This window comes from Chionomys nivalis, chromosome 16 (assembly GCF_950005125.1).
Source record: "Chionomys nivalis chromosome 16, mChiNiv1.1, whole genome shotgun sequence".
Classification (NCBI taxonomy): domain Eukaryota; kingdom Metazoa; phylum Chordata; class Mammalia; order Rodentia; family Cricetidae; genus Chionomys; species Chionomys nivalis.
Genome location: NC_080101.1, coordinates 28,844,043 through 28,868,323, shown reverse-complemented (window position 1 = coordinate 28,868,323; position 24,281 = coordinate 28,844,043). Strand labels below are relative to the sequence as shown.

The following is a 24,281-nucleotide window of genomic DNA, read 5'->3' as shown; positions in this document are numbered from 1 at the left end:
GAACTCAATTTGTAGACCAGGCTAGCCTTGAACATACTGTAGAGCTAACTTGAATTTCTAGTCCTCTTGCCTCTACCTCCCAACTGCTGGAATACAGGCATGCAAGTTTATGTGGCACTGGGAAATCAAACCAAGACATGCGTGCTAGGCTAGCATTCTACCAACCGAGCCCAAAATGCAGAAACTTGATAATGACTTTTATCAATAAAAGCCTAGGAGAAGGCCTCACTCTCTTGAACAGCTTAGCATACATTACAAATGCTCTCTACATTGTTGGTTGAAATCGGAAGGACATTAATGTGGAACCCATTTTCAAGAGTTTTGTTGAAATGTTTTTCTTCAGCTAACTGAAGAGACTTAAATCTCCAGTCCTTTTCTACTTTTTCTTCACAACAGTACATTTTCAGTGTCTAAACTTCATAAACTTCAAAAATCCCATAAACCACCCTGTAACTAGTTCCAGCCCGAACATGAGCGCTACATTGAAGCAAGCCTGAACATAAAGGGCAGAGCTCAGAAAGACGGCTGACAGCGGAATGTGATTGTGTGTCACCAGGCCTTTTTCATGTTAGTCCTAAACTACCCCAGGAACTGAATATCAGATCTAAGGTTCAAGAATGATTCTCTTTCTCGCCATTAACACTTATGGTAAAGTCTTCAGAAAGGTATTAAGTTTATTAAAATCTTTTTTAAAAAACCCACAACTGCTGAATATGGCACAGTGACTTACTTACACATTTTATGCTAGGACACGTTTTAATTAACAGTATTTAAAGTCTTTTGGTAGAGATTAATGAAAACATCAAATGATTTACTTCTGATTTACAAAGGCAGATATGAGAAGTAAAAGTAACACATGAACACGTCTCCTGCACTCTAAAAGAGACTTAGGGTTTCCAGAGCTTCAGGAGTCCATCCTCACTGTAGGTAGCAATCAGGTTCTGATGCGGGTGGTGTGCAATCCCAATCACATCCTTCTCATGAACCTAGAACATGGAAAGCAGTCAGGGTACAGAGGTCTTACTTAAAGCACTCTCAAGAGGCCTTTAGAGATGGCTGGGGAGAAAGAGACCCTGAGAGGTCATATATTCTAAACAGCACTGCTTAATTTAAAGAGGGCTCTCCAATCCACACCACATTGTGATGTAATCTCTGTGACATAATCAGAAATAAAGCTTTTATTTTGTTAAATCACTAAAATTTGGGGACCATGTATTATAGCAACTGGTATTAACTGTTCCCCATAAACTGAGCTGTGGCACATGCCTTTAATCCCTCCCTATACACTCGGAAGGCAGACGCAGGAGGATCTCTGTGAGTTTAGGACAGCCAGGACTACACAAAAAAACTGTCTTGGAAAGATAAAGGGGAAAAAATTACTCCTCATAATATCTTCAATTTAGCTGAAATTTAGTAGCTGAAAGTGTCATATCCAAGTAGTTACCTCCAAAAGGAATGAAGAAAGTTTGTCTCTCCAATCCCTCGGCCCCGGAAAGTCAGGCCTAGCTAGCAAGCTGTTCCTTCTCTGCTTTCTGTACTGTTTACCCTTTCTCTGAAGCCAAACTGTGCTACAATACACCTGATTTCTAATATATGATACAATCACATTTATTGGTAAACTCCCCGACTGCGTGTTTTCTAAGGAGGTTCACACTGATGGCAGCCTGCCTGGAGAGTCAGAGGACACGGACGCCCATGGATATCCCCTATGTGGTCTTTAACTCACCGTCAGAGTTCTCTCCAGCTTGCCGGTGACTGTGCTGAAGCAGTAGAGCACGAAGTCCTCCCCAACACAGTAGATCCACTCACCGCGGGGAGAGAGGGCACAGCAAACGAAGTCACCACCTTCTCTCTTACCAGAACTGAAGCTTCTGACAATCTAGACACCGCACCCAAAACAAAAGCAAACACCAGACTTGTAGCAGGGCAACTGCGGGTAGGGGCAGCAGTATAAACTACCACCGACCTAACGTCTAATGAGAACTTTATGTCTGCAGATAGGGTCATGTAGCCAGGCTGGTCTCAAGCTTGCTCTGCAGCCAAGGTTGACTGAATTCCTGATCCTTCTGCCTCCAACTTCCCAAATGCTGGGATTAAAGGCATGTGTCACACACCCAGAAAACAAAATTTTAAAAACTGACATTTTTTTACACTGTTATTTTGCACTTTGGTTACTATTGCCAGTTTCATTCATCGTAAGTTACATCTTCCTGCCTGAAAATATTCAAAAGGTAAACTTAACTTAGTTAAGTAGCAGTCAGAAATTTTGAATTTTGCACCCAAGTCACCAGCCCTGTCTTTCAGTTACTTTATTGCCCATGTTCTCATGAGGCAAATTCATCTCACAAACAACCATCTTCTAAATCAATACACCTCAGTTTTCAAGGCTACCTGGACTTAGCATTCACCAGTCCACTCTTACCAGACACAACACCCATCCTCCACCCAGGAAGGAACACTACGATTATCCTTTATGATATACAACTTTAAATTCACCCTGAGTGATCACCTGTAGTTCCAGCAATTGGGAGACTGAGGAAGAAGGATTCAGAATTCAAGGCCAGCCACAGTGAGACACTGCTGTTTTCTTTCTATTAGTATCCCATGTTCACCTGTGGTAGTTAGATATCCAAAAAAAGCGACCCACACCACACTGGGTCTCCCTAAAAGGGATAATCTTCAGGTCAGTCCTAAAAGCTAAAGGACAGACCAGAGCTGGCTGAGCATGGTGGTGTATTATAATCCCAACACTCAGAAGTCTGAGACAGGAGGATCATTGAGTTTGAGTGTAGCCCAGGCTACACAGCAGGATACTGTCTCAGAAATCGAAAGACAGATTAGATGAAGGATGAAAAAGCATCATACACACATTGCAGAAAGGATGTGCTTCTGCATGTGTATCTATAAATAAATACGCTTATATAGCTTAGAAACAGTGACCCTTGTTTGACCACAGCACCAAGCCCAGTGCAGAAGCACCTTCTGAGTACTCACCTGCCCCTGCATGTTCATGATGACCACTGTGTTTGATCGGTTGAGTACTCACCTGCCCCTGCATGTTCATGATGACCACTGTGTTCGACCGGTTGCACACAACAAAGTGCTCTGGGTTTTTAGGAAGCAGAATGACGCTATTGACGGTAATATCTGTCCCTGCAGTACTGCCCAATGATTTAAAGGTATTTGAACATTCCGTGGTCTTCATGTTCCAGATCTACCACAAAAATATAAAACGTAACACTTAGATTAACAATTAGGTTTAAGAAAATCAAATAACCAATACTGCCACATGTATAGTAAGCATTCCTCAGCATTTAACTGGCATAATAAAATGAAAACCACAAGCTAAATAATAAAAATCATTTATTTTTCAGGATCATGCTATCTTCATAAACAGCTAGAGGCTAGCACACTGGCATATACCTTTAATCCCAGCACTCATTAAGGGGAGGGTTCAAGGTCAGCCTGGGCTACTGTATAGCAAGAGCCTGTCTCAAACTAAACAAAATATCAGGCAAGAGACCTGTAATTTCAAGAATCAGGAGGATGAGGCAAAAGGATCCCTAGTTTGAGAAAGATGAGAAAGAGTATAATATTCTAGGATAGCCTGGGAAAAAGGGAGAATAACCCAGGGACTGAGGATCCGATGCCCTCTTCTGGTGTGCAAGCATAAATGCAGATAGAGCACTTCTGTACATATAAATACAAAAATATGTAAATAAATCATTAAAAAAGAGAAAAAAGGAAGAAAAACGCATAACACGGAGAAGCAACTGAGGAACACCACCCAGTGCTGACCTGCTCTGGCCTCAAGGTATACAAGGAAACATGTACATATCTACATGTACAAACACAAACAAAAATGCTCAAAAGGCATTAACACCAAAAGAGACGTCAGCTTAGCGCCCTGTTTTGAAAACTCTGATTTGGTGAGGCTGAGGTGAATATGGTCAAAAAGATCACAGCATTGGCACATACATGAGAACCTAAAAGGCAGAAGCCACTCAGCCACCTGGACTACTCAGTTCTTACCTTGTCCTTCTAGGCTTATGGACTCAAAGAGTTTAGTCAGTGAGCTTAGAGAAGAGACAAAAAAGGGCTGCATGGCACTGTTCAGATACCCCTCACTAGGGGGCGAAGAGCCTCTACAGCACGCTCCCAATGCTTTTGCTCTGTGACCAACAGCTCTGTACAGCATAAATGTCTCCTAAACATCTGTAGAGAGAAATAGTTGCCCCACTAGATGTTCAAGGTAAATATGGTTACCTGCCACAATCTTCTGGAGTTCAGCTGCCTAAGAAAAACATTTCAGCAATCAATTTTCTACTGGAGTTTCTCAACTTTTTCAAGAAATAAGGTCCTTTAAATTTTTTATTTAGGATGGGTGTGGTGGTTCACACCTCTAATCCCAGCACTTGGGAGGCAGGGCCAAGTGGATCTCTGTGAGTTTGAGGCCAGCCTGGTTTACAGTGCGAGTTCCAGAACAGCCAAGGCTACACAGAAAAACCCTGTCTCAAAAATCAATAAATCAATCAATCAATAATGCCCCTGGAACTGGAGATACAGGCAACTGTATGCTGTCTAACACAAAGAATCAAACTTGGTTTTCTGGAAGAGCAACTACTAACTACTGAGCCATTTCCCTAGCTCCTGAAATAACTAAATCTTTAAAGGTACTGAATAAAGACTCATTACTTTCAGTTGAGATATGTTGGGAAAGGATTATTTGAAAGTTGAGTCTATTTTCTTTTAATTATGGATACGAATGTCTGCCTGCATGGACAGATGTGCACCATAAGCATACAGTGCACACAGAGACTGACAGTGGAGTTACGGATGGCTGTGAGCTACCATGTCAGTGCTGGGAACTGAATGGAGTTCTCTGCAGGAGCAGCAAGCACTTCTACCTACTGTGCTGCCTCTCCAGCCCCTCTGCTTTTAGGACAAGGTCTAGGCTGGACTGAACTTGCAGAAGTCTTCCTGCCTTTGTCTCTCAACTGCTGGGAGGCTTGTATTTCTATGCCTTCTCTCCCTCACTCCCCTTCAGATATAAGGGAAGACTTAATTTGGGAAGAAACACAAAAAGGGCATTTGGTTATTGAAACATTTCTGAATCTGATTACAAGTAGTGGCTAATATTCATAGGAAGGCAGGCTGAACTACTGTGTGTACCTATGGATGAAGGATCACTTCTGTTTCTACACACGATAAAGCTTGGGTTGTCTGAGTGTGAGGTTATGAGTGTGTATGATATAGACCAACAAACAGGGAACACCCACAGCATGCCTGCCTCCGACTCACAGCTGTATCATCACCATCCTGACCAATGGTACCGTCTTACAGAGCAACAGTGAGGAGGACATCCCAGGAATCAGTGATGATGCTCTACCTTCACAGTGCCGTCAGAAGATGCACTGATAATGTAATGTCCATCCTGGGTAAATGTTGCCTCGTTAACAAAGGAGGAATGGCCTCGAAATTCCTTCAGTGTTTTTCCAGATTTTAAACCATGAATTCTATCAAATAAAATTAAAAGAATATTCATTATGTTATGTGGAAACAAATCATTGAATGCATTTTAGATGAACTACAAAAGTATTACAATATTAAATGATGAAATGTACACAGTAAAAACCACATTTTTGCTTTTTAAAACAAGTGCTTCACTAGGGAGTTCAAGCTGCCCTAGAATTCGCAGTCCATCTGTCTCTGCCTTCCAAGGGTTGGGAGTCCAAGCTTCCACCTCCACAGACTGAGAAAATGAAACACTGTTATTTCACCCTCTCAAATCTGTTCTGGATACAAAAGGGCTGTGCCACCTGAACCTGAGGAGATGAGGCCTCACAGGGCCTTGTTCTCCATACCACCCCATCCTGGAAATGCATGAAGACTCATGAGTAACTTCCCTCTGGGGCCTTATTTTATCAAACTGTCATAAGGACTGCTCCAGGACTCCTCTTACCTTATTGTTTGGTCAAAAGACGCACTGAGGATCTGACTGCTATCCTTTGAAAAGCTTAGGCAGGTGACACCTTTACTGTGCGCCCTCTCAAATCTCCTTAAACACTGTCCACTCTGAATCTTCCACACCTTTAAGAAGATAAAAATGTGAATCAAGTGTTGGCAGGGACAGCTGACAGCGCAGCACTAACACACCAAGGCAGCAGCAAAGATGCTGCCTACAGTCCAGTCTGGCACATCTACTGCAGTAGTGCAATAATATGGATTCAAGACACACTGGTGAACTGCAGAGACGGCTCAGCAGTTAAGAGCACTTTTTACTTTTGTAGAGGACCCAGATTCAATTCCCAGTACCTACAGGGTGACTCAGAACTACCTGTAAGTCCAGTCCCAGGGGAATCTGATGCCGCCTTCTGACCTTAAAGTACCAGGCACACAAGTTGTGCACACATATACACATGAAGACAAAACACTCATACATATAAAATAAAACACAACCCAGTGGTAAGAGTGTTTGTCTAACATTCACAAGACCCCAAGTTCAACACCACAAAAGAAGAGAAGACAAAAAAAAAATAGTAGCCAAGTCTATTAAGCAGGAACTATTTCCTTATTTTACCTCCCAGTTGCATTATCAGCAACTAAAAACAAGCCACAGCTAATACTATCCCCGACAGATAGATAGATAGATAGATAGATAGATAGATAGATAGATAGATAGATAGATAGATAGATAGATAGAGATAGAGAAAGACGGAAGAAAGGAAATATTAACCTGCAGTACATTACAACCAAGACAGACATGAACATATTTGAACTGAAGTGCCAGATCTGTAATTTACCAGCTGTGTGACTGCAAATATGTTAATGGACCATCCCAGACAGGATTATCAGTAAAACTGAAAACGAAAAAGGGATTAGCATCAAATGGATGCTTAATATATAGGAGTTATTTTGGTAGTAAATGTCATGTGTATTACACCATTAAAAAATTTTAAAATGTCTAAATCTAAGCATTCCATACCTTAATCTTTCCATCTTGGGCCCCAGTTGCTAACATTTCAGTATCTCGGCTGAAACACATGCAGAGGACAGCATCATCCATCATCATGAAGTTATCCTGGGCCTGATACTTAAGATCCTAAAGTGATGATTAAAGGTCATTAAAATAACACAAAATCAAACCACTGCCCCAGTGTCCCCACCCAGATCCTAGAAATTCACGGAAAGCAGGAGTTCTGGGGCCCTGAACTCTGTTCTCATTTGCACGGCAAGTGCTTTCACCACTGAGCCATTGCCCCAGCACTTGCAATGCATATTTTGATTTCCTTAAGATAGAAAGTCCTCATTTCAAAAAAGAAATAAATAAGAAAATGGACAAAGGGGCTGGGAAGTTACTGTCTTAGGAGCATGAGGACCTAAATTCAAACTCCTGAACACATGTGGGGAAAAAATCATGGTATCCATTTGTTACCCCAGAGCTAGGAGAGCAGAGCTAAGTCTGGACCTCACAGAGCATCCAAGCTAGCCTATTTGAGGAGTTCCCCGCCACTAAGAGATCCTATGTCAAAAACAAGGAGGACAACACTTGACTAAACACCCAAGGTTTCCTCTAGTCTCACAAACACAAACATATGTCCATCTGTACCTGTACACACTCACATGGTGAACGTGGTCATAGACTTCACAGAACAGAAAAATTTGGTGGCTATTTACATATAAACTTCACTCATATGAATTACAGAATTAGTACTAAAATCAGGTGAAACTGGCAACAATCTCTAAGAGACTACACACAGATCATGCTTCATTGCTTGCACTGCAATGTAGCTCAGCAGTTATTTCAAACACTACAAAGAGGAAATCGAGGGCATAATACAGTACGTGGCATGTATGTTGCCATCTCTGTAACATTATTAAAAGGACACGTAAGTAACTGCTAACACACACACAGAACATCCCTTTAAAGCTAAGGAATGGGTAGCCCTGGATCGACCAAGAGGAGCTCTGATGGGCTCAAGGATGAGAGTAAGAGCTACACACTTCCCTTGAAGATCTCATGACCCTTTCTGAATATTACAGACATGTAACTCACTCCAAACAAAATGTTTTCAATAAGAACTCATGAAAAGATAACAAAAGTTTCTCCCATTTAATAGAAATGAGCTTAAATGAGTTTAAACTATAAAAATACATCTTTCATAAAGACCCTTCCTCAATCATATAACTCACAAATAAGACAAAATTAACTGAAAATTAGCAATTCTTCCTTTAAAAGTTAATGCATTTTTTAATACTTTACCTTCCTGATCTTTCCTGTAGTGAAGTTCCACACTTCAATAAATCCATCAACAGACCCAGTGACCAGATACTGACCATCTGGAGAGAACCGAGCACACTCCACGTGCGATTTCTGACCAAACTGTTTCAAGTGAAACAAAGAACACATAAATTGTTATCTAAGGGCCTTTAAACAATTTCCATTTTAGCCTTTTAAGAAACCCAGTCCTTACATATAATCCCAGATGGCCCATATTGTGGAGTATTGGAAGGCATTTCTACACATGGACCCTGGTAGATGCTTTCTCTGACCAGTTTTATATCTAAATGTTGTTCCTGTTTTAATAAAATTAGTTAATGGAAAAAAATGAAAAAAAAACACAAGGTTTTGTCCTTTCAAAGATGATTTCACTATGTGGCCTAAGATAGCCAAGAACTCGGATTACAAGCCCGCTGGAACCCTGTCCTCTAATGAGATCTTCCTTCTGCAGTAACCCCTAAGTACTGGGATTACAAGCATACATCATCACACAGTGTGTGGTGGTATATGGGGGAAATTTTTTTATAACATGAGATATAAAACAAACAATTCAGTTAGCACAAGCCATAACTTTCTGCCAGAATCAGCAATTAGAATCTGGCCTTTCCATTCCAAGTTAACATGGTTTAATGTTTCTGTTGTGTATCTGGATGGAAGAGGGGACTCATTTTCAAAATAAGAGTGTTGTAAATAAAATTTTCATCATTATTTCACAATCTTTATTGAATCTGTGATAATATGTGGCTCACAAAACTAGGACTAAGGGCTGGAGAGATGGCTCAGCGGTTAAGAGCACTGGATGATCTTGCCTAGGACCTGGATTCCACTCCCAGAACCCACATAGCACCTCAGAACCATCTGTAACTACAGTTCTAAGGCACCTGATGCCCCCTTCTAGCCTCTACAGGCACTAGGCACATATGGAGGACACAGACATGCACACAAAACACTCATACATTAAATAAATTAATCTATCTACCCACCTTTAGGAAAAAAAACTAGGACTAATTATTGGACGAGTTATTTGCTTGCTAAGTGCCTTTCTAGGGTTTGCACTGACTATGCTCCAGTGTCAGGGAAACCACAGGACAGCACACAGATAATAACGCTGATTTTCCTTTTTTAGTGCTGGGATACAGACCCAGGGTCCACACATACGAGGCTCTACCAAACTATCCCCAGGCCACTGTGTCTAGGGATAAGACAGGCTTTCCACTTGAGTCTTCCTGCTTTGGCCTGCAGGCATTACTGGGGCACATCACCATTTTATTTACTTACGTATTTTTCATGACAGGGTTTCTCTGTGTAGCCCTGGCTGTCCTGGAACTCCCTCTATAGATCAAGCTGGCCTGGAACTCTGAGAACCTGCCTCCGTATCCTGAGTGTTAGGATTAAAAGCCTGTGCCACAACCACCCCACTGTCTAGCTCTAATGCAAAATATTCATTCCAGAAAACTTCTAGCTCAGTGGCACCAACAGAATGATCTTTCAACCAACAGAATGATTTTTCAGGACAGAATCTTTCACTAGACCTGAAGCACCCCCATATTCTGCTAGAATACCTGCCTCCCTCTGCCCAGCACTAGGCTTACATATGCATGCTAACATGCTCAATTTTATGTGGGCACTGGGAATTTTTGCACAGCAAGCATTTTATCCACTGAGCCATTTCCTTAACACCATGAACATGCAGCATTTTAAAATTCATTAATGCAATCAGAGCACAAAACTACAGAGAAGCTAAGGCACTAAGCACACACCTTTAGTTCTGGGAGCCGAACTATTTGATCTCCTTTTCCTAAAACAGTTTCCCAATACAATCAAGGTCTCGAGGCTTAGCTCAGAGGTATGTTAAGGTTCTAGATCTAATCCTTGGCATGCACTCGCACAGTATCTAAGTCGTAAGACAAAATTATTCTCCTTAACATCACAAGTCAGCTTAAAGATCCATGGCTAACACTTAGCCTGACATGCGCAGACTAAGCACAAATATTTAATAGGACATAAATATGGAAAATTCTATAGTCCCAATTAAATCATTTTCCCAAATATAGGATTATGGGCTGAATGTCAAAAGTGTATCTACAACTGATATGTGCCACTGCCAGGTTCCAGCAGTGCCCCAAAGGACACCGAGGGAACCCTGATTACTGTCAAGCCCTTCTCCCTGGTATCCCAGCTCCTGCCAACAGGCCTGGCTCTGCACATGATGAGTACTTAACTAATTACCAACTGTGTTTATCAGAGCCTACCTTAATGTGCCTGCTCAGCTGTGTGGGAAACTTTTCTTCTTCCACGTCTTTGACAGCTGCTTTGCCTCGAAACAAATCTATGGTCATACCAGGAGGAAGCAAGCCCTGGTGCTGCTGCCACTTCAACGCCTGTGGAAACAGAAAGCACAGCGATCTGCTGAGTGGCACTGAAGAGCCATCACTGCTGCTCAGGCAAACTGTGCCTGAAAGAACGAGGTCCAGAAAACACTCTCCAGTCTCCAATTTCCTACTATCCAAACACAATCTCCCGTTCAGTGTGTCACAGAACATGGACTTTTCATGAAAGACTCTGACAGGCAAAAACTGTATCTCACACCTATTTTCCTTTATTATAAACAAAAATTGTAAAGCAGAAATTTCCCAGAGTTCCAGACTCAAAACCAGCCACTAATGACACTGCACAATAATTCCTTCTGTCATTTTCTCTCACAAGGTGTTTAATTACTGTATTAGTAATTATACTATATACTAAGTTTATATTCTGTTTCATCTAGTATCACATCATACTATTTATTACATGCCATACCTATGCATGCTCATATGTATTAGGATCGCAAAGCTATCAGGTTTAATGGTTGTCAATACACTATCTATTGGGTGTTTCAGTTTACCTATTCAATATATTAGTGAACGTTTGCACTGCTTTCAACACCTTATCTAATGAATGCTACCTGAACATCTCTAAACAGGGATACTCTGCACTCCGGATGGAGTTTTTGCCAAATTGACACACAAACCAATCTGGGAAGACAGAACTTCAAGTTAGAAATTGCCTCCATCAGATTGGCCTGTGGGAAGACCTATCAGGGCATTTTCTTGGTTAATGATGTAAAAGCCCAGTCCACTGTGCAGGAGCACCCTTGGTTGTATAAGTAAGACGAGCAAGACAGTAAGCAGCATAATTAACTGATTTCTGCTTCAGTCCGAACCTCTAGGTCTCTGCTTTGAGCTTATCCTGGCTTCCCCAGATGCTGGTGGAGTGTATAATGAAATAAATCCTTTCCTCCCTAAGTTGCCTGCATCGCCCAGGTGCTGGGATTTGTGCACACACACACACAAACGCACACGTGCACACACACAAATCCTCACAGTAATATCATAAATACATATGTATTTTTATGTGTCAGAAAATAAAGTCTCACTGTTGGTTTTGGTTGGGAGCAAATCTAAAATCTCAAGCACAGAAGCAAACAGTCTGTCCTACCAACCGAGCTACAGCCCCAGCTTGACAAGACCACGGAGCTCAAAGAGTATGGATTCTACGGAGCATTAACATTATTCCAAGTTCCCTAGCACATCCCAACATAATTCTAAATGATGTAGAGATTACGTTCTGAATGATTTGTCTACATTGCTGATCCAGGAAAAGAGGAAAGGTGGCTTGGTACAGCTTCTGAGCAATCAGCCCAACTTGTAGGTAGGCTCTACTCCCTGGGTGTATAATTTCCTTAGTTCAGAAATATGCCTTATACACAGAAAACAGTACCAGTAGTTCAGGGTAATTTCAGTTCTACAGGTATTCACTTACCTGTCCCAGCAATGCCATGAGACGAGATGGAGGCACCACACTGACTTCTCCAGCTAATGCCTGGGCAATCGCTGCTCTCCTTTTCTCTTTGCTGCTTCCATCTGGATAGGCCTAAAAGAAAAAAAAAAGAGTTGGTATCATTTCCAAGGAGAAGAAAGGCAAGAATGTATATAATTAAAGCTTAGCAGTTAAGAGCATGTACTACTCTTGCAAAAAAAAACAATTCCCAGTACCCACATTGGGTAGCTCACTACTCCCTATAACTCCAGTTTCAGGGGGGAATTCAATGCATCTGGCCTCCTGAGGATTGTGCACACAAGCATACACGTACACCTATGTACACACATACGTACACAAACACACATTTTAAATATAATAAAAATTCAAGGGCTGGAGAGATGGCTCAGCAGTTAAGAGCATTGCCTGCTCTTCCAAAGGTCCTGAGTTCAATTCCCAGCAACCACATGGTGGCTCACAACCATCTGTAATGAGGTCTGGTGCCCATACACACAGACAGAATATTGTATACATAATAAATAAATAAATAAATAAATATTAAAAAAAAAATTCAATTTTTTTCAAAAGCAAAGGAAATAAGACATGCTCAGAGTAAAACAATAAAATACCCAGTTAAACAGGTGCTGAACTAAATAGATTGTGTTTTAAAGTAACTTCGCAATTCTGCACTCTTGCATTTCTGAAGTATGGAAGAGAGCTGGAACCAGTCAGTCCATACTGTTATTCCTGAAGAGGCCATGTAAGTCATAATAGAGGTAGGATTCTAGTTTCTGAAATATTTGCAGGGTCGAAGACTCATATTCTTCAGAAATCTAACTTTTTATTACCTAGTTCCTACTGCATTCTTCTTCATTTTGGAAGCCCTCTAGTGAAAATCCATGTGGGAAAGAAACTGCATTTGTGTGTATATATGTGTATAAAATGATGCATTTATACATCTCATTGGTGAATGAGAGCGCACTGTGGGAAAAGATGTTTGCCACCAACCATGATGAAATGAGTTTGGATCCCATGGTAGAAGAAAAGAACCTACTCCTGTAAGCGGTCCTCTGACCTCTACAAATAACTATCTGCCCAAACATATACACAAACAAAAATTAAAAAGTAATTTTGCAAGGCCAAATTATTTAATTTTCACAGTTAACAAGGAAGTCTTTTCACTACCGTGTCCTTACCTCACGAGGATCAAAGTAAGACCTGGCTAAGAGGTTTTCCAGATGAATATAGCGCTCTGGCTGTGTTTGCTTCAGCATAATCATGGGGTCTGTCTGTCTCAGAAGGGACCTGGCAGCACCCAACTCACGAAGTTCTATCAGTTCCAGAACAACCTGGACAATGGAAAGAAAATTTATTTTTCAGAACTTCCTCTTCATCAGTCTTTTTCTTCTTCCTCCCAACCCTCTCCTCAAGACAGGGTTTCTCTGTGTAGCCCTGACTGTCCTGGAACTCACTCTGTAGACCAGGCTGGTCTAAAACTCACAGACACCCATGTGCCTCTGCCTCCTAAGTACTGGGTCTAAATGTTGAATCTTCCCAAGAAAGAAAAAAAATACACTGCTGAGTCTTTACAGCCAGTTATATCCCTTGGGCTCTGGAAGGAAGGCTCACTGATACTCATTAAAAATCAACCCACAAAGCTCAGGAACATCACTTCACTCTTACCTGTTCATAGAGATCAATAAGGGTTTTGTCTGGCAATTTCAGAGACTGTATAGCCTGTAAAACAGTATCCCAATGGCCACTGTTAATGTCAGCCACGAAACTTTCAATGCTGTCCACAGTATTGAGAGAGACAGTGGTCTCCTCCTGTAAGGTGGCCAATGCCCGGTACAAACTGTTCTCCTTCAAGTACTGCATGATGAGACGAATCACACTGAGAGAAAACAAAGACAGCCATCAGCTCAGAGAGCTCCAGCCACCGATTAGTCCTTTTACTACCCACTTTCCATTTAGTTATTCAGAGTAAAACTCTGCAAACAGTCACAGAATCAAGGTTCCCAACTTCCAGCTAAAGATAGGAGAACTGGGGTTCAGAAAGGGGAAACTGTCTGCCCAATGTTTCCCACTCAGAAAGAAAGCTAGTTGCCTTTCTTATTTTGATCACTGGATTTACTGGACACCTGTTGAGACACTTTACACCTACAACAGTCAATGATGTCTTTTTAAAAACATCTGGAGCAGTGGGGGCGCACATCTTTGACCCAAATTAAAAAATTTAAAGCCAGATAAATTAAATAAATAAATAAACAGATTGGTGAATCAATCAATCGATTGAACCATCTACATTGCTATTAAAAATCTTGGTCATTAAAAAAATGGCAAGCCAAACAAATTAATTAATTGAATGGATTAAATCATCTACATTGCTGTAGGAAATCTTAGTCTATTTTTTTTAAAAAAGACAAGTAGATATGATAGTCATCTACATTGCTACAGAAAATCTTGGTCCATTTTTTAAAAAATGACAAGCCAAGTAAATAAATAAATTGAATTATTAAATAAATAAATAAGATCATCTACATCGTTGTAGAAAATCTTGGTTCATTTTAAAAATTATAAGCCAAATAAATAAATGAATTTAGATTCAATCATTAGATAGACATAGATGGGTGAATAGACTGAATCTATATTGCTGTAGGAAATCTTGGTACATTTTTAAAAAAATGAGGCACCAAATAAATAAGTAAATAGATTAAATTATTGAATAAATAAGTGGATTAAATCATCTACACTGATGTAAGAAATCTTGGTCGATTTAAAATATGATAAGCCAAATAAATGGATAGATAAGATAAATAAATAGAATAAATCATTAGACAAACAGCGATAGATAGATAGATAGATAGATAGATAGATAGAATCATCTATATTGCTTTAGGAAATCTGGTCCATTTTTTAAAAATGAGGCGCCATTATTAATATACTGCTGTAGGAAATCTCGGTCCATTTAAAAAATGACAAGCCAAATAAATAAGCAAATGAATAAATAAATGAATAGATAGGTAGGTAGGTAGGTAGGTAGGTAGATAGTCATCTAAATTACTGTAGGAAATATTGGCTGGTTCGTTTAAAAAAAATGACAAGGCCTTCCCTACCCTCCTCTTCAGTGTTAAGATTACAGATGTGCGCACTCTACGCCCGGTTTCCAGTTTTAAAAAATACACAGCAGGTCTCCACCTCAGTCGATTTAATAAGCCTCCCCCTTCTGCAGACCTTCAGGACACATCTACCTCCCTTACCCTCCGAACACAAACGTCTGCTAATTTACATTTTACCTGTTAGCCAGCAAAGGCAGAGGGAGGAGTCCTGGAGAAGTCCACCAAAGACTCTTCCATCACTAACTCCATGCCTGCCTGGCCCCTCTCCGCCCCCCGGCTTCGCTAAGCATCATCCTTCTGACCCAAATTCTGTCTCTCGGTCCACACAGCGGCTCTCACTCTGCAAGCTGCAAATCAAAACTCGGCGCCACCTGGGGTTTGAGCAAACAGAAGCAACCGAGCCTTTCTAGTAACTAGCGCTGGGACTAGGAGGAAAAGCTGCCTCGCGGGCAGCCTAGGGGACCGGTGGCACAGGGACAGCACTGAGTGAGGGCTGGGCGAGCAGAGCAAGCTCATCACGTCTGCTCGGCGAGCCTCTCCAGCCCCACAGCGGGCCGCCGGGCTCCGGGCTGCCCGCCACAGAGCTGCTCTCCCCGCGGGCACACCGAGGCCGCAAGCCCCCGGCGCGCAGCCCCCTCGGACGTCCTCTCGAGCCCCTCCACCCCACGCCCTCAACGCCGGGACGAGCCACAGCCGTACTCACTCGGAAGACTCGATTTCGATAGACATAGCGGTATCGCTCCGGGTTCAGGCCCGTCTCGGTACAGACTCGGTCGCACAACACTTCGTGACACTTCCGGCGGCCGCCTAGCGTCATTTCCGCCCGGCTACGGGCTCAGAGTGACGGGAAAATGCAGGGGTGGCGCAGTGCGTGAGGGGCGGAGCCTAGCGTGCTTGTCCGAACCAAAGTCTCTCTGGAGCTGGGGAGACGGCTCAGAAAAGAAGGCGACTGCAGCCGATCCTGACCTCCTGACTTCGATCCCGGGGAGGCACAAACTCGCACTGCTCCGTCCTCTTCTGGCTCAGTGGCGACTGCACGTTAACATAAATGCGGAGTAGCCGGGCGATGGTGGCGCATGCCTTTAATTCCAGCACTCGGGAGGCAGAGGCAGGCGGATCTCTATGAGTTCGAGACCAGCCTGGTCTACAAGAGCAAGTACCAGGACAGGCTCCAAAACTACAGAGAAACCCTGTCTCGAAGAAAACAAAAACAAAGTCTCTTTAGATAGCTTAGCTGTTCCGATACTCAGAACCACGCCTTCCTGTCCCAGCCTATCACTGCTCAGGATTAGTGTGCCCTCACAGAGACCCTCCTGCCTCTGCCTCCCTAATCCTGGAATTAAGGGCACGTGCCATCACCAAGCCATTAATTAGGTGGTTTACAGAACAGTCAAGACTACATAGAGAGACCCTGCCTCAAACAAAAGTATTTAAAGTATTTTCTTTACATTTTATTTATTGTGTGAGTACGTGCACTGTGCGTGTGTATACATGTGAAGCATAGAGGATAACTTTAGAGGAGCTAATTCTCTCCTTGCCTATGTGGGTCTAAGTGTTAAACTTGGTTAGACTGTGGCAACCGCCTTTACCTGCTGAGCCATCTCACTGGACCTGTCCTGTAGGAGGAGGGCCCGCTTGTTCATCCCAGCTGCCCAGAACCAAAATAATCCCATAGAAACTATATTAATTAAACCACTGCTTGGCCCATTAGCTCTAGCTTCTTATTGGCTAACTCTTACATATTAATTTAACCCATTTCTATTAATCTGTATATCACCACGAGGTCGTGGCCTACCAGCAAAGCTTCAGCACGTCTAACTCTGGCGATGGATCCATGGCGTCCCCTGACTCTGCCTCCTTTCTCCCAGCATGCCATTTTATCCGTCCCCCCCAACACACATATACCTAAATTCTGCCCTATCAACAAGCCAAGGCAGTTTCTTTATTCATTAACCACTGAAAGCAACACAGAAGGCCCTCCCACACCACTGTCCTATCATTTTACTTCAGTTAGACTCACTTCTTTATTTTGCCTATAAAAATAAGTCTTTTTAATTCCTTAACACAAGGCTTTACTTAGTATCTTTCATAATTTATATTTCATTTTTAATAAAATTGCTTTTTATAATTCTTATAAGTTCAGGCTTTTTATTATTTATATAGATATAAGCCAGTCAAGTTCATTATGTGGGGCCGCGGATTCCATGGCGGGGGACAAGACGCCATCAGGCAGAACTAACATAAGAAGGAAGTTTATTGGGAAGGGAGAAATGAGAAGGGAGAAAGAGAGAGAGAGAGAGAGAGAAAGACAGTGACAATTATCACATGTACTCACTCATAAGTGGTTTTTAGACTTAAAGCAAAGAAAGCCAGCCTACAAATCACAATCCCAGAGAACTTAGACAACAATGAGGACACTAAGAGACATTTACATAGAGCTAGTCTACACGGGAAGTAGAAAGTAGAAAAAGACAAGATCTCTTGAGTAAATTGGGAGCATGGGGACCTTGGGGGAGGATTGAAGAGGGGAGGGAAGAGGCATTGAGGGGAGCAGAGAAAAAATGTAGGGCTCAATAAATATCAATAAAAAAGGATGTTATGCTAAATATTACAGATGGTTCTTCCAATGAAAGAGCTGCGCATATTATTGTCAATGGAGGAAAGTAATTATGGAGCATGCCCATGGCTCCTTGAAAAAACGTAAAAGAATAAAAACAGGAGAATTAAGAATCACCACATAATGCACGTTTTATAGATGCCCATGAGCAATCTACTTTGGACAGATTTTGGCATGATAGCACCAAGGCGACCGTTGCTAAGGCAAGGTGAAAAAGCCCTTGTGCTGGACTATGGAAAAGACCTGACCTGTATTAATTTGGGATCAAGAATATGTTTGTGCTGTTTTCGCACAGGATGAGATGACTGTATACAGTAGAAGAGTACCCGCCCTGATGACATCGCAGTACCCGCCCTGATGACATCGCAGTACCCGCCCTGATGACATCGCAGCCTCTGATGACACCATAGGAACAGTGGAAAGACGTTCCTGAACCCATGATCCTGACTTCCTCATACCACCATGCTGCAGGCCGATGAAAGGGGTTCCTGAACCAGGGTTCCTGACTGACAACAACTTGCTGCAGTTTGAGAAGGGAGAGAAGATCGTGGTGATGACTACTGATTTCCAGCCTCTTGATGGACTTGCTAAGCAGACCTAGTGAGCCCAGTTTACCTTGGAGTTGAACCAGAAACACAGAGTGAACATTTAACTGTTTTACTCTTTGGGACACAGAACTTATTTTGACAGTATGGTATTCAATGTACTGTTAAAATATCCGACCTGAGAACTGAGACCTAAACTTTCCCCTCCGGGGAAAAAGGACTCATTACAAGGAGTGACTGAAGCCCCTCTTCAAATATGAGGAGGGTATCCTAAGGGTCTCACTGCTGCTCAGAGACTGGACAATTACTTAAAAGCAGCAATGCTAGCTGGGCAGTGGTGGCTCATGCCTTTAATCCCAGCATTCAGGAGGCAGAAGCAGGCAGATCTCTGTGAGTTCGAGGCCAGCCTGGTCTACAAGAGCTAGTTCCAGGATAGGCTCCAAAGCCACAAAGAAACCCTGCCTCAAAAAACCAAAAGAGAAAAAAAAAAGCTGCAATGCTGTTGGACTCTCACCCACAAAAACCTTTCTTGTCTTTTCATTAGAATGAATTCAAGAGAGTTGAAAAATTGCAGGTTTATTGTTAATTTACATTCTATAATTATGGTATTGATCTGGTAATGTTACTTGTGGGTTCCGTGTCTCTGAGCCAATTTTTTTGTCAAGAGAGTTCATCTGCAATTGGATAATGTTTTATGAATAACCATGCTCCTAATGGCTACAGACTCCTAATTAAAGGAAAGGAAGATCACCATGGTTGGGAATGTACTCTTCAGTTAATCTAGAGTGTGTCTTAACAATTATTTTTACTGTATCAAAATCTGAATTTCTTATCAAATATGTTAAATCCAAGTACTCATAGGAAATATCAAACTTTTCTTTTTTTTTTTTATTCAACACTGACATTTTATTTTCTGAAGTTTATCATAATTTTACAAAACAGAACAAAACCAAAAAGCAGGTATCAAAAACAGCAGTTTACAGAATTTCTGCACTGGTTCTCACCTCAGTCAGTGACTCTGGAACTGGCGTCTTGTGTAAAGACTAGCCAGGCTGATTCCCTCTCGAACATGTGCGTTCGCGTGGTTGCTCTTGGAACTGCTTCATAATAGTAACTTTTTACAAGCACCGGTCATTTTTGAGAACCAATTTGGTTTGTCCAACAAAGTAAACTTTTTTTTTCTGTGTGGCATTTTTCTTTCTTAAAAAACACTGAGCTGAAACACAGACTATGTATTTGTTTGGATCAGAACCAAATTTTCTGAGCTCCCCATTACCTGAAGAACACTGAAGACATCACTGGGCATATGAAATGACAGTGAATACCTGTGGAAATGTCTAAGGCAGCTACCTTGCTTGTTTCTGAAGAAAGTAGGGTTTCATCCAGAGGCTGATAGAGTTTGAATTACATCAGTTTCGATGTCCTTTTTCTGACTTGGGGTGGCTTCCCCAGACAGCCTTATTATCAGAAGGAAAATGTGATGCTTGTGCCAAAGAGGTGCTTATATTTTGCAAATACATTTATGTAGAGCAAGACTGCTTGCTCTGGACCCTGGGTCACCACAAAGAGACTGAGAGGCCATGATAATGGGAGGCTAACAGGAAGTAGCACACTCACAGCATCATCTGGAGGCAAGCAGAAATAAAGCTGGAAATTGGTAGTGGGGCTCACCCACTACTTGCTCTGGAAACACATTTTGCTTAAATAAGGGAAGTGTGGTCCAGTTTTGCAATGTTAATAGCTGCCAGTCTCTCATTTTTAAAAATAAAGATCACTTCTGACTAGCATGAGTTAGGAAACTGGCCTCAAATTTGATCATATCTCTCAGTATTGGTTAAAAACAAAGTAAAACCCTTAAACCAGCCAAAAGAGTTAAAAATTGCACAATCAAACTTGAATATAAATTACAGAATGGTATACATATTATTGACATGATTATGAAAGGATCAAACACCCCCCATTAAAACAAAATTTTATCCACATTATTTCAATTTTCATTAAGGAAATTGATATGTAATTTTCTTCTTTATAGATATGAAAAAGGAAGCAAGAAGGCAAAGCTGAGAGAAACAGATGCTACCCACAGGGCAGCGGTGCCATTTGGTTGTTTTGGTCTTTGTACCAGCAACTCCCACTGCTGTGAACGCCGTCCAGTTCCAGCTGGAGGATTACACAGTTTTTCTTGTAGTCAAAACACGAACGATGGACCCCACTCCTCCAGCAGCAAGTGCCTTTTCATGCCACTGTAGCAACATAGCACTGCTATTGTCAGATGGGCTCTCAAAGCCTTTATAAATATACTTCATTAGCAGGTCCACACCATTCTTGTCCAGAGACTGAACGGCTTTTTCAATATCATTAGCTTTAAAAGAGATGAGCACTTTCAAGACAATGTTGCCTGCCCGGTCCGTCACGGCCTGGCTCTTCGTGTTGATAGGGGGGTTTTTCAGAGCTGCCTGCAGCGCGGCTGTCATGTTTCCTTGTCGCAGGCATGAGTCCACCTCGCCCTCGTCGGGCCCGGCTTGGTCATCGCCGCCGTCCTCCTCGTCCACGAACTTGTTCTCATCATATTCGTCCACGTCCACCTTCCGGAAGCGGGCCGACGACACCGTGTTCTTCGACATCCCGGATCGCGACACGACGCTGGCCTCCCTTCGCGGTGCCTCTTGGCCTTTCGCGAGCCCAGCCCGGCGCTACTCACTTCCCTCTTCCGCTCTGGGGCATCGCCGGCCCAAACTTTTCTTAACATCTTATAATAATCATAACTAGCCATTGCTGGACTGCAGCCTGTAAGTCATTCCAATAAATCCCCATATATATTCCCAAAGGGAGAGAGAGAGATTCATTCTGTAAGTTCTGTGACTTTAGAGAAACCTGACTAATACAAACCCTAGTTTGTCTTCAACTGGTTTGTCAGAACCACAGACTGGGACCCAGTCATATACTGTAGCTGCAGGGCTGTGAGACCACGAAAAGCATTTACACACTCACTTACCTCCCATTCAGAAGTTATACATTCCCATTTTAAATTCCTTGTCTGTAGGAGGAGGCCACTCATTTGTTCCCAGCTGCTCAGACCACAAAATAATCACTCAGAAACTATATTATTTGCAATACTGTTTGGCCAATAGCTTAAGTGTATTTCTGGCTTGCTCTTACATCTTAAATTAACCCATTTCTATTCATCTGTGTATTGCCATGTGGCTGTGGTTTACCAGGTAAAGTTCTGCCCAGTGTCTGTGTCTGGTGGGGCTACATGACTTCCCTCTGACTCCACCTACTCTCTCTATAGTTCTCTTTCAGCCTGTCTATATTCTGTTAAGCCACTAGCCGAAAGCAGCTTCTTTATTCATTAACCAATAAAAGCAACACATAGCCGGGCGGTGGTGGCGCACGCCTTTAATCCCAGCAATCGGGAGACAAGAGGCAGGCAGATCTCTATGAGTTCAAGGCCAGCCTCAGCTACAGAGCAAGTTCCAGAACAGGCTCCAAAACTACAGAGAAACCCTCTCTCAAAAAACAAAAATAACAACAATAAAAAAAAATGAACTATTTGGGGGGAAAAAAGCAACACATATACAGAAGGACTTCCCACACCATTTGTCTATTTCTCTTGAGATCAGTCTACATGCGGTTATACTATAAAAGTGGCTGCAGAGGACTGGAGAGATGACTCAGCAGTTAGGAGCACTGGCTGCTCCTCCAGTGGACACGGGTTCAATTCCTAGCACCCACCTGACAGCTTACAACTGTCTGTAACTCCAAGATCTGACACCATCACACAGACAAACACCAATGCACATAAAATAAAAATAAATTAGTTTTTAAAAAGAGTTTGGCTGTGATCTTCTGTGGGTGATCAAGCTCCCCTGCCTATCACCCCAGGGTCCTTACCTGGTCTGAACAACCAGCCAAGTATCCAGCTCTACCAGAGACTCTGGTCTACTGGACTGCAGAATTTATGCAGTGAGAGTTCAACACATACTTCAAGGGTCAGCTTATCAGAGATCTCACGTGGGGCACCTCATTTAGCAAGGTGATGGGGACTGTTCTCACCAGAGATTAATCTTATCTATAAGATGATAAGGAATACTGCCTTCTGCATGTGTTAAGCTGTCTGTATTGCAGACTTCTTGTGAGAAGAGCTTTTTCCCTCACATTACAGGTTGGGGATTTTTCCCACAGCGCTACAGTGTGCTAATCATTCACCAGGCACAATTTTCTCTATGCATTGGTATATTGGATGGCTGTCTCCAGCAGTGAGTGATTCTGGCAAGAAAGTAGTCACAGTAGATAGCGTTATTCTCACAACCAGGTCTTTGTATAAACTTAGAAGTCTGCCCTCCTGCAATTATCTTCCTTGGCAGACAGTTGGTCAGTGCTAGTGTCCAGGCAAAGAGACCTCTATTGAAACATTCATAGATGCCCAAGGACAAGAGTCATGCCAAGTCTAAAGTTGTTGAGCCATAGTTCTCAGAGAGATAGGGAACAAGAGTGTCCTGGATTCTCCCGTCAGCAGATAGGACAGTGCTGTCCCAAGCTAACCTGCATTGACCTTAAAGCATGCCTATTCTCTCACGCAGTAGTGGCACACGCCTTTAATCCTAGCACTTGGAAGCCAGAGGCAGGCAGATGTCTGTAAATTTGAGGACTACAAGATCTATAGGAGGTAATTCCAGGACAGCTAAGGCTATCACACAAAGAAACCCCGTCTCCGTGGGAGCGGGAGGGGGAGGGGAGCATGCCTATTCTTCACTTACCAGTCTATTAATAATGGATCTCTATCTCAAAGTTGTCATTGGGCACTGTGCCCGTCCCCACATCCTGATAAGCGGCTCAACTCCTAATCTTCAAGGTTCCCATAGGAGAAGAGATTTTACAATAGGAGGAGAAGCTAGAAGAAGCAGCATGAGAAGTTGGAAGTAGGACAGGATTATTAGAGTAGACACAGAGCGACAGCGAGCACGTGGCCCTCAGAGCGTGTGTGAAGTTACTATAGAGATCTTTCACCTGCTCCTGTGCACCTGAGAAGCGGTTCGCCTTTGGAACCTGGGTAGGGGCAGGAGCTGAACTCTGAGCCCTTCCACCGGTCGAGATGTGTTCACCAAAGGCCTGAAGCCTTCCCAGAACTATCATGACTGAGTTGGACAGCGGCAGTAGCAGAGACAGCTTCACTCAGGCAGGAAGAGAAGGTAGACAATATTTCCTTTCAACCTCTCGATATCCGGGTCTTCTAATGGCAGGAACTACTTACTCAGGAAGGATCTTTGCTGCCATTCAGCAAATCTCTCTCAGACCAGCATGTCTGCTAAGTGATTCAGATCCCCTCAAGTTAACAATTAAGATTAACCATGACAAGAGGCTTGTTTGCTTGTTTGTTTATTAGCCACAGCTAGCCATCTAATTTCTCATTTGTAGGTATCCATAAGGGATATTTGAAATAATATGCTTTTTTAAAATATTTATTTATTTGTTATGTATACAATATTCTGTCTGTGTGTTTGTCTGCAGGCCAGAAGAGGGCACCAGACCTCATTACAGATGGTTGTGAGTCACCCTGTGGTTGCCAGGAATTGAACTCAGGACCTTTGCAAGAGCAGGGAATACTCTTAATCACTGAGCCATCTCTCCTGCCCTGAAATAATATTCTTAATATCATGTCAGTGATAGGATTTTTAAATTCTCAAAAAAATTTTATTTATGTGTGTTGGTATTTTGCCTGCATGCATGTTTTTGCACACCATGTGTGTCTGAAGGTCAGAGGAGAGCTTCAGATTCCTCTGGAACTGGAGCTGGATGGTGTGGAGCCACCGTGCGAGTGCTGAGAATCAAATCTGGGTCCTCTGGAAGAACAGCCAGTGCTCTTAACCACTAGCCGCCTCTCCAGCACCCAGGATGATGGGATTTAAATCTAAAACTAA

General features: G+C 42.4%; 2 protein-coding genes across 2 annotated transcripts; both read right to left on the bottom strand.

Moving 5' to 3' along the window:
• Positions 1-654: 654 nt before the first annotated feature.
• On the bottom strand, positions 655-16,025 carry Smu1 (SMU1 DNA replication regulator and spliceosomal factor). The gene is made up of 12 exons (XM_057790278.1): positions 15,902-16,025; positions 13,763-13,973; positions 13,276-13,428; positions 12,083-12,193; positions 10,534-10,662; positions 8,264-8,383; positions 6,986-7,102; positions 5,963-6,090; positions 5,390-5,516; positions 3,047-3,214; positions 1,727-1,879; positions 655-986 (listed from the first exon to the last, which is right to left on the bottom strand). The coding sequence occupies exons 1-12, from the start codon at positions 15,925-15,927 to the stop codon at positions 888-890; spliced, it is 1,542 nt and encodes a 513-aa protein (XP_057646261.1). The 5' UTR covers positions 15,928-16,025; the 3' UTR covers positions 655-887.
• Positions 16,026-19,974: 3,949 nt separating this feature from the next.
• LOC130887975 (actin-related protein 2/3 complex subunit 5-like) lies at positions 19,975-21,074 on the bottom strand. The gene has a single exon (XM_057790744.1). The coding sequence runs from the start codon at positions 20,982-20,984 to the stop codon at positions 20,529-20,531; it is 456 nt and encodes a 151-aa protein (XP_057646727.1). The 5' UTR covers positions 20,985-21,074; the 3' UTR covers positions 19,975-20,528.
• Between the last annotated feature and the right edge of the window lie 3,207 nt (positions 21,075-24,281).

Excerpts from the sequence above, each read along its gene's own strand:
- Smu1 (XM_057790278.1), bottom strand. The coding sequence starts at position 15,927 with ATGTCTATCGAAATCGAGTCTTCCGA. Across the intron at positions 13,974-15,901 it reads ATCGAAATCGAGTCTTCCGA|TGTGATTCGTCTCATCATGC; the intron begins GTGAGTACGGCT and ends GTTTTCTCTCAG. Across the intron at positions 7,103-8,263 it reads CTACAGGAAAGATCAGGAAG|GATCTTAAGTATCAGGCCCA; the intron begins GTAAAGTATTAA and ends TCATCACTTTAG.
- LOC130887975 (XM_057790744.1), bottom strand. The coding sequence starts at position 20,984 with ATGTCGAAGAACACGGTGTCGTCGGCCCGCTTCCGGAAGGTGGACGTG.